Here is a 12063-nt window from a genome sequence, read left to right as displayed (position 1 = left end):
GTCACTCAGTCGTGTCTGACTTTCTGTGACCCTTAGGGCTGTAGTCTGCCAGGCTCCTCTGTCCCTGGGATTTTTCAGGCAAGAATACTGGAGTGGGTTGCTGTTTCCCCCTCCAGGACTGTGTGGATTGTGTTAGTCGCTCAGTCGTGTCCAACTCTTTGCAACCCCATGGACTGTAGCCCACCAGGCTTCTCTGTCCATAGAATCCTCCAGGCAAGAATACTGGAGTGGATTGCTATTCCCTTCTCCAGAGGAACTCCCCAACCCAGGGATCAAACCCTAGTCTCCTGCCTCACGGGCAGATTCTTTACCGTTTGAGCTACAGGGAAGTCTCCTCCTCCAGGGGATCTTCCCAACCCAGGGATTGAACCCAAGCCTCCTGTGTCTCCTGCATTGCAAGCACATTCTTTACTCGCTGAGCCATTGAGGAAAACAAGTATAAGGAAAGTCAAACAAGATTCCAATTTCCCCCCTTTATGGGTGACTACACTACAAAATTGCCTCACCCTAGGAAAAAGATGAGATTTTCATCAGGAGTGTGGGAGGCTGAATCCTGGTTAGGGTGTGGTGTGTGTTGAGGAGGTGCCATTGGCTTCTGGACACTACATTGCACTTGACAGCTGAATTCCGCTGTCCTTCTCTTCCTGTCCTTTCCTTCCATACCCTGTATGCGCCCCTTCACGTACCCGCTTCCCCACCACCTTCTGCTGCCCCTTGTAGGGGACTGTTGATCCTGTTTCAAGTAGGACACTTCAGGGCACTAAATTTGAGTCCCCATTTGCATCCCTTCCAATTGCAGAATTTTGCTTCTGGTCTTTGTTAGATTTGAAGACTTTGGGTGGCAAGTGAAAAGGAAGTTGCTGATGACTGTATTTGACTATTGCCTTAATGTCTCCCTCAGAAGGACCTTTTTGCCGCAAACCTATGTTCCAGAATTCTAAGTTGATTCTTCCAGGCTCCACAGCATCACATCTGTTCAGGAACAGCTGTTCAGGCTGCAGTAATGATCAAAGCTCTGCATTCCAGAGCTCTGGTGCTCTAAAAATGGCAAACACTTCTTCTTTCTTTCTTTCTATATATATATATATATATATATATATATATATATATATATATGAAACATAAATTCTCAGTAGAAATCTATTTTAATGATTCTGACATCTCAGCCCAGCCCAGAAGCAAAATATTCAAGTGCTGTTTTGAAATTTGACAGGACGCAGCAGTAAGAAAGCCTCTCCCTCTCTCCTTTGGATTTTCAAGACTATTTTGGTTCTGATGACAGAGATGGTGCAGAGTCTCAAAGGAAAAGATTCACAAGGAGGCTTGATTTCTATATAGAATGTGTTCAATTATAGCTCTATAGAAAGAAGTGAAACCCTTTCATTTTGGTGGAATTTTCTTTGAATTTGAAAAAATGATTTATAAATATATACAAGTATATCTTATCTGTGTTTGTCTGTCTGCGTACTTACCTATCCATTTATCCATTCATCCTTCATCCATTCATCCATGTGCCCCTCCATCCATCTACCCATTGAATCCATCCAGCCAGCCAGCTAACTAGAGATCCTTCCTTAGCACCCATGTGATTATGATTGGCTGGACCACTTCTTAGGCCCATGACAATTTAGCAGACAATGTAACAACCATAAAGAATAGCCATCACCTTATTGTTAAAGACATCCCTGTCAAACAAAATAAAATAACTTTTTTCATAGGAAGGACTGATGCTGAAGCTGAAGCTCCAATACTTTGGCTACCCGAAGTGGAAGAACTGACTCACTGGAAAAGATCCTGATGCCGGGAAAGACTGGGGGCAGGAGAAGGGGATGACAGAGGATGAGATGGTTGGATGGCATCACCGACTCACCAGACATGAGTTTGAGCAAGCTCCAGGAGTTGGTGATGGACAGGGAAGCTTGGTGTGCTGCAGTCCGTGGGGTTGCAGAGTTTGACACCACTGAGCGACTGAACTGAACTGATGTATCCTTTTAGTATAACTTCTTGGTGACTTCTTAGTCAACGCAGTGGGGAAGGTGGAGGATAAAGGTTTAATAAAATTTTTCTTGTTAGAAACTTACAGAGGGTGAAGTGAAACAGCATGTGTGTGTGAACCCTAACTTTGCAAACCGACTACCCTTTCTGAATGTTGGCCACCTTTAAAATGAGCATGCCAACAGCAGTTGCCTCGTCGGGCTGTGGGGGCAGGCAGGGAGGCATGATGCCTGCATCTGGTGAGCTCTCCATCTGTGTTAGTAGATGTTGTTATCGGTACATGACTATTATTCTCACACCTACGGATTGCTTGTGTTTCTGGGATTGGGACTTCACTGTGCTAGAGAAAAGGTCCTTCCCTTTTCCTTCTTTCCTGCCTTCAAACTGATATTTGTCTTTTCCTGGTAGTGAAGTCAAAGAGAAAAGATATGCTCTAAGGAATCTGGAGTTCTCTGACATAAAAGAAATGACAAGGTTTCAATTCCTTTGCCCCTACTCCTAGAAATGTATAACCCAGTCTGACTGCTGAATCAGACACACTTTTAAGGAAGGCCAGTGGGGCAGGCAAGAATTGTACATGGAGTCACCCATGCTTGACAGAAGAGATCTGGCTTCCTTCCCTGGCCTCTGCTACTCACCTATATGACCTTAAGCAGATCCTTTAACCAAGAAGTAGTGCTTGAGGAGCAAGTGGCCTCATGTCTGGATTCACAATCAAAACTCACCTTCTCTCTAGAGAACTGATTCATCATCCTCTCTATATACTTTCAAATATGAGAGCTTGCACCCAGATTATGTTTAGGAATGAAATTTTTTGTCTTAAAAACAAACCTAACAACAACAACAAAAAATTCTGTACATCGCTATTCTAGGAGCAATGAGCATTCAGTTGAGTTCAGTCGTTCAGTCATGTCTGACTCTGTGTGACCGCATGGACTGCAGCACACCAGGCTTCCCTGTCCATCACTAACTCTCAGAGCTTGCTCAAACTCATGTCCATTGAGTTGGTGATGCCATCCAACCATCTCATCATCCTCTGTTGTCCCCTTCTCCTCCCGCCTTCAATCTTTCCCAGCATCAGAGTCTTTTCTAAGGAGTCAGTTCTTCCCACATCAGGTGGCCAAAATATTGGAGCTTCAGCTTTAGCATCAGTCCTTCCAATGAATATTTAAAGACTGATTTCCTTTAAGATTGACTAATTTGATCTCTTAGCAGTCCAAGGGACTCTCAAGAGTCTTCTCCAACACCACAGTTCAAAAGCATCAATTTTTTGGTGCTCAGCTTTCTTTATAGTCCAACTCTCACATGCATACATGATCACTGGAAAAACCATAGCTTTGACTAGATAGACCTTTGTAGGCAAAGTAATGTCTCTGCTTTTTAATAAGCTGTCTAGGTTGGTCATAGCTTTTCTTCCAAGGAGCAAGCATCTTTTAATTTCATGGCTGTAGTCACCATCTGCAGTGATTTTGGAGCCCAAGAAAATAAAGTCTGTCACTGTTTCCATTGTTTCCCCATCTATTTGCCATGAAGTGATGGGACCAGATGAGGGTTACAGGGGAAGAACTGAGGATGTGGTAGGTGGGAACTGGAGTCCAGGCTTTACCACACACTAGCTGTGTAAGCTTCTAGGTCACCCAACCATTACAGGACAGAGTTTTCAGTATTTTGTTCAGTACCTCATGGGCGAGAAGTGGAAGTGTGTAACCTGCCAACATATGTAAGTGCCTGACCCATCACAATTGATGAGCAATTGCTAGTTTCCTCTTCCCAGAACCAACCATCATTGTTGTAGTCATGAGCCATTCCACATCCATTCCCCACCCATGCAGTTAGACACACAAGGGGCCACTTGACTTTTCCCTCCAATGAGAGGTGAATTATGCCTCGATTCGGTAAAATAAGAGGGCTCAGGTCTTTCCTGGATTCTATCTAAAACCTTATACTGCTTCACTGACGTATCACTGCCAGTTCTCTTCCTGGTAACAAGTTAAAGACGCTTGAGTTTGGTGGGGATCCTTCGTGGATATGTTTGGTTCTTTTCTTGTGTCTTTTGGTGTTGGGGGTGGGGCTAGAGAAATGTTGAAAATAGTCTTTTTAAAAATGGTGACATCTGCTTGACTGCATTGACATTTTGATGGTGTTAAGGCCCTGCTTACTGAAATAGAACGCCAATGAAAAGGATGAAGCAGGCGGAGGCTGAATTTCTGGCATGGTATTCACTGACTCACCACACTCTACCTCCCACCTATCCACAAGCAGGTTTTTACTGACACTTAGTCAGATTGTATGCAATAGAAAATACTGTGTGTTTGGGCACACACTGCATTTCGATGCTGCTGTTCATTTTTAACTTCTTTGAGACAAACTGTACTTGTCCAACTCTGGTCACCATAATGAATCACAGTGACACTTTTTTTCCCCCAGCCAGCCAACGACACCTGATTTGACTAGAAAAAGATTCGAAGTTAAAAAACACCAAAAAAGACTCAGGCATGCCAAAACAAAATGTTCTCTAATAAAAGAGGCTGGATGAGTGCTGCCAGATAAGGAGGTCATAGTGGGGCACAAATGTGCGTGTTCTGATTTCTCATTTATCTGAAGCTTGTGGTCCCTATTCTGAGCATGGGGTGGGAGTATGTGCTGACGGAAGTTGGCAAAGGACATTTTTAAAGGAGAGAAGTGATAGGCTTTCCCAGAAAGGCAGACAGCATCCCACAGAAGGCCGATTCAGAGCACAGGTTTTGTGGGTGACATGGTATTTGTGGCACTCATGAGACATAAGACTTGATCTGAGCCAGAGAGGAGCATAATCAAAATAGCTTTGCAAGCTGATAGTTCATGCTGCAGACTAATCTCCTCTTTTTCTCCTGGGGTGGGAACAGGGGGAGAAGGGGAGAAGGAGCTCAACTGGGAATGGGACAGGGGTTAGAGGTTAGGCAAGTACGTCGAGTCCCAGTTAAGTTCAGTGCAGAACGTGGTAACAGGCGAGGATAAGACTCGGCCAGGGCAGGAACAGGAGCCCTTGTAGAACGCCAAAGTGGGGTTCGAAGGCTGATGCCAGCAAACATAATAACATGTAAAGCAGGGTACCCCCAAATACCCAAGTGCCACGGGATCCTGTATTACCTGGAGACAGTGTTCCACAGTCTGAGCAATTTTAGGGGAAAAACATTTGAAACAAAGCAAATAGGTTTTCTTCACTGCAGAACTTCTGAAAGCCAACCCAACTGCCTATTTTCTAAGAAACAGGATGCTTTACTTTCTAAGCTAATTTAATAATTTTTTTTTTTTTGTCCTTTTCTCATGGTAAGGACTATCTTAGTGCTCTGAAGATCAGAATTTGGGAAACAAATATTAAAAGTTTTTTATTTTTCTATCAGTACATACTTCAGAAAAATAATCCCTGAAATGTGTTTGACTCACTTCATTGACATCTTCAATGCTCCTTAATTTTTATCATCAGGGATTTACTTTCGCAGACTTTTGAGCCAACTTTTAAGTATTTCTCAAACTTGAAAACAAAAATCCTAACAAAATGACTTATTTTCCTTCTGGACTGGGTGTGACTATAAACCTGTTACCAAAGAAGTTATGAAATAACTTCATTGTTAAGAACAGTTAAGAATGGAATAGAGCTTTCCTTGTTGGCTGGATTTAGGTAAGTGACCAGTGAATAATATAAGAAAATGCAACCCTTATAACCTTGCTCTTTCCAGATTCACCATTCTGAGACTTAGGACACCAGAAGTATTTCACCTATATATTATCTCAAGATATAGTTGTTACATAACTTATAGTTGATATAGCACTTGCCTAAGTTAAGTATTTCCTGAAATAAAGAAGCTAAATCTACCTATGTCTTCCCCCCTACCCCTACAGTGCTGACACCATGCCAGAAAGTCCAGGGATATTGCAGAGGTGGCAACCAAATGTCACCCACATTCTCCTACGTCGCTGGGGCTGTCTCAAGGGCACGTCACTGAATTCTGAACATACTGTCAGCCAAAGCTTCTGTGACCCAGTATTCTTGGGGGGTCCTACACACTGCTGGGTTTGGTTACTACTATCAAAAACCCCTATAGTTGAAAGAGTTGCATACTGGGAATATTTAGGCAATTTAGAAGCAAAAGACTCCCCGAGTCCATTTGTCTAAGGACAAGAACTGCTTCTTCCAGTCTTAAGAATACTATGCTCCAAGTAAGAAGGAGTAGAAATTAAATTTTACACAATGGGATATATTTTAGTATTAGGTTCTAGGTATGTGGGTTCAATCCCTTGGTCGGGAAGATCCCCTGGAGAAGGAAATGGCAACCCACTCAAGTATTCTAGCTGGGAAATCCCATGGTCAGAGGAGTCTGGTGGGCTACCAACCATGGGGTCACAAAGAGTCAGTGACTAAACAACAAAAACAAAACCTTTAAAAGCTTGAAAACGCAGTCTAACATATAAATGACTAAAACACCACAGTACTCAATGGTCCACATGATTTATGGACCAACCCAAAGATAATATTTTCAATTCACATGCTGTAGAGAATATAATCCCAGAGGCCACATCCTGTGGTGTGAGGATATACGGAGGAACTGGAGGGTTAACATTCAAGAGAGACTTGTTAACCCAGATCCTCTTGCTGGCATGGCCAGAAATCGAGGCTCTTCACTGACAAAGACTCAAAACTGACCCTCTCAGATACTGACTTTCCCTGTTAAGTAAACATGTGTTCCCCTACTTTCATCAGACAGTTGGCCTTAAGCAGATGACTGAACACTGGGGTCGCGGGCTCAGGCCTCACACACACACTGAAGACCACAGACAAAAAGACCTCTGCAGGGCAGCATGTGAAGTAACTGTGCAGGCCAAAGACAACAACCACTGCCATTCAGGTGTCTGCATAAGCAAGGCACATCTGCCAGGAGCACTTACATGACCAACATCTTTTCATTTCAGTTTCTTCTGCTTTGGCCAAAGAATATGTTCCAAATATTTTTTAAATGTTATATTCCCAACCCTGGAAGCACAATCTACTTATGTTGAAAATAAATAAGTATATTAAAAGAAAGCTGAGTTAAAAGTTTTATTCATTCAACATCTCACATTACAAATATTTAAAAATTATACGCATACTGGTATAAATAGTCATTTGCAAACTATTTAATAACATTAATTTTCCACTAGCACTTCAACAAATGAACTCTTTTAAAAAAGGAACTGTGTTATATAACTTAAGAGTAGAACATACAAAAATAGGAACTTAACGTGAAAATGACTTTAATAAAAAATGAATTACCCTTATTTAAAATGCTATAATAAATACTACAACCTCCCCATACACAGTAAAAACTATATGGAAATTCAGCCAAGTAGTACAATTAACTGACATACTTAAATAACTTTTCCTTCTGATAATATGAGCAATACACTGGAAAAAAAACATTAGGGATTAGTAAAAACTAGACACCCACTTGCTAAAAGTTTCACTTCCAAAAAATATAACAAAAATCTGATGAAAATTATAAAAACTAATTATACTTTAAATTTTAAAAATATAAAAAATAAAACAGTTGAATACAATATTGTCCCAATTCTTACAATGCTATCAATCACAGTAGCTTTAAAATAAGATAATAAAATAAAGCAAATGACCAAAACCTCTTTTATTCCATTTTTAAAAATAATCTCAAATTTACATTAGTAGAAAGATTGATTTCTGATTCTTTTCTTTAGAAACACCAGCAAGAAAGAGGATTACTCTTAACAGTAGAAAATGACATTTTTAAATGTCTGCAATTAAAAACAAAGAATTACACTGCAAAGATCTTTCAAAAGTTTGAAATAAGTATTGCACATAACTTGAAGTTAACTTGCCACAATTCATCACATTCAAGTTTTAAATCACCTTTTAACAGAAGATTCAACTCTTCAAAACAAAAAGGGTGAATTATCAAGTCTTTCCAACAGCACTCTCATAAAATGCTAAATTCATTCACTGCAAGTTTTATTTTGCATTCTGCAGAGGTCTGTGTATGGAGAAGTATATATATTATACCAAAGCGTGGGGACCAGAAGAGGAAGGGAGAGGGTTCCTTTACATAGAAAATAATCAGAAACACTTTATTTTACATTGCAAAAATAACCATGTAATTACTCTGTAACTACATTGTAAGTACATGGCTGGTGCCATGCTAGTGCGCTAGAACTACATGCTTGGTAAATTGAAGTGATACCCTAAAATCTGTAAACTAATTACATGTTAATTATGTTTTGAGTTACATGGTAACTCCCAACTACAATCCCATGTAATCTGAAGGACATGTAATCAATAAAGTTCAGAGTAATAGATAATAATTGTTTATGCCCTGTAAATTGAAGTGTAACCAAATAATCTGTAAACACGCTTGTCACACAATCACAAGTAAATATTAGTAGAATAACAATTTCTTACATTAGTCATGCATACTAACATTACACACCTGTCCCACGGCAGGCTATTTTTTTTCTTTATATATAATTTAAAAGAGCAGACATCTCTGAATCAAACACTTAACATCAATTTATTAATATTAAAAATGGCTAAACATTCACCAAAAATGTCTGCATTATGAATAATTTTAAAAACTTAGTAAGAAGCTGTAGACAATTTTGTTATTTTAAATTTCTACCCTATGCTTATGCATTTAATCTTTTTTTTTAGGAACTACAGTGTTATCTGTCATTTTCATGCGAATTTTTTTTCATTAATTTGTTACTTTACATAGACTATCTCTTAAATTATAGGTACACCAATAGCTGGTGTTGGGGAAGGATGTTTAAGCAACATGCTTTCTCTTCTCTGCAGACTCTAAAATAGCATTGCCAGTGCACAACATTCATAATTTAAAATGTATGCAGAGCACTGAAATGTATAAAAAGCAGAATATAAGAAAATAAAATTTATTAAAATTATTTATATTAAAAAATGAAGTATATGAAGATCTCTCAGTAATAAAAGTACAAAAAGCTACTCTTTGCAATATGAAAAATTGAGGTATTGCATAAAGAGATATCCCGTCAGTGAAAAGTGTGCCTAAAAATGTTCACTGTTGGAAAAACAAGATATACAAAAGTAGTGCATAACAAATATACATTATGTGCATGACAAAATAAGTTAGCTACAAAAACACTGTACCGAAATTCAGCAGGTCATGTACAAAGGGAAAAATTATTATTCAAAGCTAGTTCTCAAACAGTGTTATTTCTTGTTAGCTCATCACACCTGTTTACTGAGTAGGAACAGCACGACAGCACACCCCAAGCCACCTACAAGCATTGGAAAGAAGAAGAAGAGGCAAATGAGCATTCCAATTAGAATTATGTCACTCAGGAGAAAAGAAAAAGTCCCTGACCAGCTACACAAGAGCACCCTCCGTTCACATGACCGCTTTCAATATTTGCAGGGGATTCTTTAATAAGCAGCTCCCTTTCTTGTGTCTGACTGTTAGACAGCAAATGCCTCCATTTTGACCTTTGGAACTTAACAGGTATACAGTTCATTAAAGCCTGGATTAAAAATAAAGGATTGCTTTTCCTAAACATGATCAGTAGGGGTCATCAGTCAGGTGGTTTCACCGCAGTGCTAGGGCAAGTCTTTGGTTTTGAAGGATCCAAGATGGTACTGATAGGTAGCACAACTAGCAAGATTGCCATTAGATTTTTGTTTTTAATGTTTTGCACACTGATGATAATAATCCTTTTCATGGTGGATAGGGCATTTCATAAGAAAATGTCCATTAAAATAAAAGTTACTTCCAATGACCAGGGCTTCAAGAGACTATTTTTCAATTTACCCCTGAAGCATACTGTTCAACACATAATAACGCCTTTCAAAAGCTAGAGTTTTATTTATAATAAAGCATGCATTACTTGATGAAATTGGCACTTCAAACACTGACTATGTCCCATGCTAAATTCTGAAACTGTAATGTTATTTTATTTTATAGGAAGAGTAAGATAAACATACGTACCTTTGCACAGATTTACACAGTTACTTAGTTCAACAGTGCAAAACACTTTGCAACTACTTTTTGTTTTCATTTTCTATGTTACAACTAAATTACAGGATATCCAAAGTAACTTTAAATCTAAAAGTAAGCCAATCAGGAGCCAATTTGAATATTGGTTTTGTCTTCCAGTTTTGGCTACACATGGTAGTCTAACAAAATCAAAAATGATATCCTTGAGGTATCTCTTGATCTGTTTGCTTGCTTTTTTTTAATGTCAAAATGGAGAGCAAAGGCTGACACCTGATGAGTGTTAGGAAATTAGGATATAGAGTTTATATATAACATCAAAAATAAAATTTATACATTTGTTCTTTAGGAGAGGAAATGCTAGTTTTCCCACCAGTTGTCGTTAACTCTAGCTTTGGTAGGTTTCCTGGGGCTGTGACCGGATAAGTAAAAGTTTAAAAATAAATAAGTGCACTCCCCTCAGAAATAAATGTACCCAACTTTTACATTCTAAATTTAAAAACCTGTTTAAAAGAAAATAAATCTAGCTCTGCCTACTTTACTTTTTTTTTCTGATGTGGTAGTAACTTTGAGGCATAATGAAATGATATTCTGCCTCTAAACCCTTAAAATTAGTTATAATGCTGCTTCAATCTTGCTCATGCATTTGTGTTTGCTTTAACATGCTCTTTCCTGTTAATAATTGTTAACTTCCTCCACTGCTGTTGAAAGAACAGAAAGGGGATGGGAAAAAAAGGCAAAAAAGATGAAAGAAAAGAAAGAGAAAGGCAAAAGCACTTCCCTGGGGGAAACCCCGCATCAGGAGAGACTGATAGTGTTATTGTTACGTGGTTATTTTAATAAAAGTATTCTTATCTGTTATATTATCAACAATAATTTAATTAAAAACCCAAAATACTCTATTGTTTCATTTTTCTTTTAATAATTCTCTCTCTCCTCTAAGAAAATGCTGCAGGAAGTTTGGATCCTCTTAGTCTCCAGTGAAACAAGAGAATGAAACTTCCATGCAACATGATGGCAATACAAAAAAGGAGTTCATACATCTTGTTTTCAGTGACACGGGAATCTACAAAACACCTATATTATAGGTCATTCTCTCTGTTAGACTACTGTTAAGTTACAGACTGCACAAAAGGACATGCCAGCGTGAAGAGGTTGAGGAAGGGGGCAGAATTAACAGAAGAGTGCACTTATTCTGAGGCCTGAAAATGAGCACTGTAGTTATCCTTTAGTTCCAGCGGAATGAAATATGTCGAGGACGGTCACCACCTTCCTTCACCAGGGGCTTGTGGAATTCCCTGCCAGCACGAGAATGAATAGCAGCCCAGCAATATTCACAGTAATACTGCAGACAGGTAACATTAGCACAGAAAAATGGAGCAAATTTTCCCCCACAACGGGCCCCCTGACATTCATCACACAGCTGATCATCCAAGACATATGGCTTAACTTCCACCTGCAATCAAAAATAAAAGAAAGGCGTTGAACACTTCTCAGTGAATGGACCTAGCAACTCAGACTGTGTGTGTACATTTCCATCCACTGTCTGAATGAATCTGTGCCAAGGTGTCCAAAAGGAAGGGTCAATAACTACTCTACTGAAATTAAATTATCATCTTTTAAGCAACTAGCAAGTTTTTTATGCCCATTATTTTACATTTTTGTCTTATTAATTAAAGAGTTTTCAAATGAAAGACAAGGTTCCAGCATAAATTTAAAAGTGAAGCCAACTTAATGTTTAAGAACATTACAAGGTTAAACCCACGGGAGAGTTTTCATAGACACAAACCATCACTTTAATTAGTGGATCTGGATTCTCGTCATACGTGGAATTATAATTTGCACAAGACCAACTAAGAGATTCCCAGAGCCACAAAATACCACTTCAATGTACAAATCAGAGGGAAGCTGCCTGACTTCTACACCGTAAGCCTCTGAGCTGTAAGAAGGTCATGGTTTCTATTTACAGTGTACACATCTTGGGTTATAATCACAAACCTCCAACTCCAGGAAAACAAGACACAGCCATAGTACTCATAATCTAAAACCTTGCTTTGTT

General features: G+C 39.0%; 1 protein-coding gene across 3 annotated transcripts in view; it reads right to left on the bottom strand.

The window, feature by feature from the left end:
* Nucleotides 1-7058: 7058 nt before the first annotated feature.
* The window catches only part of CPEB4 (cytoplasmic polyadenylation element binding protein 4), a 72471-nt gene continuing 67466 nt past the window's right edge, over nucleotides 7059-12063 (bottom strand). For all 3 annotated transcript variants that reach the window (XM_070357432.1, XM_014479421.2, XM_070357433.1), the window contains one exon: nucleotides 7059-11460. In XM_070357432.1, the coding sequence (XP_070213533.1) occupies nucleotides 11233-11460 (228 nt within the window). In that variant the 3' untranslated portion in view covers nucleotides 7059-11232. The remainder of the gene's footprint in view (nucleotides 11461-12063) is intronic.

This window comes from Bos mutus, chromosome 20 (assembly GCF_027580195.1).
Source record: "Bos mutus isolate GX-2022 chromosome 20, NWIPB_WYAK_1.1, whole genome shotgun sequence".
Taxonomy (NCBI): domain Eukaryota; kingdom Metazoa; phylum Chordata; class Mammalia; order Artiodactyla; family Bovidae; genus Bos; species Bos mutus.
The sequence above is the reverse complement of the archived record's forward strand: the minus strand, read 5'-3'. Positions and strand labels throughout refer to the sequence as shown.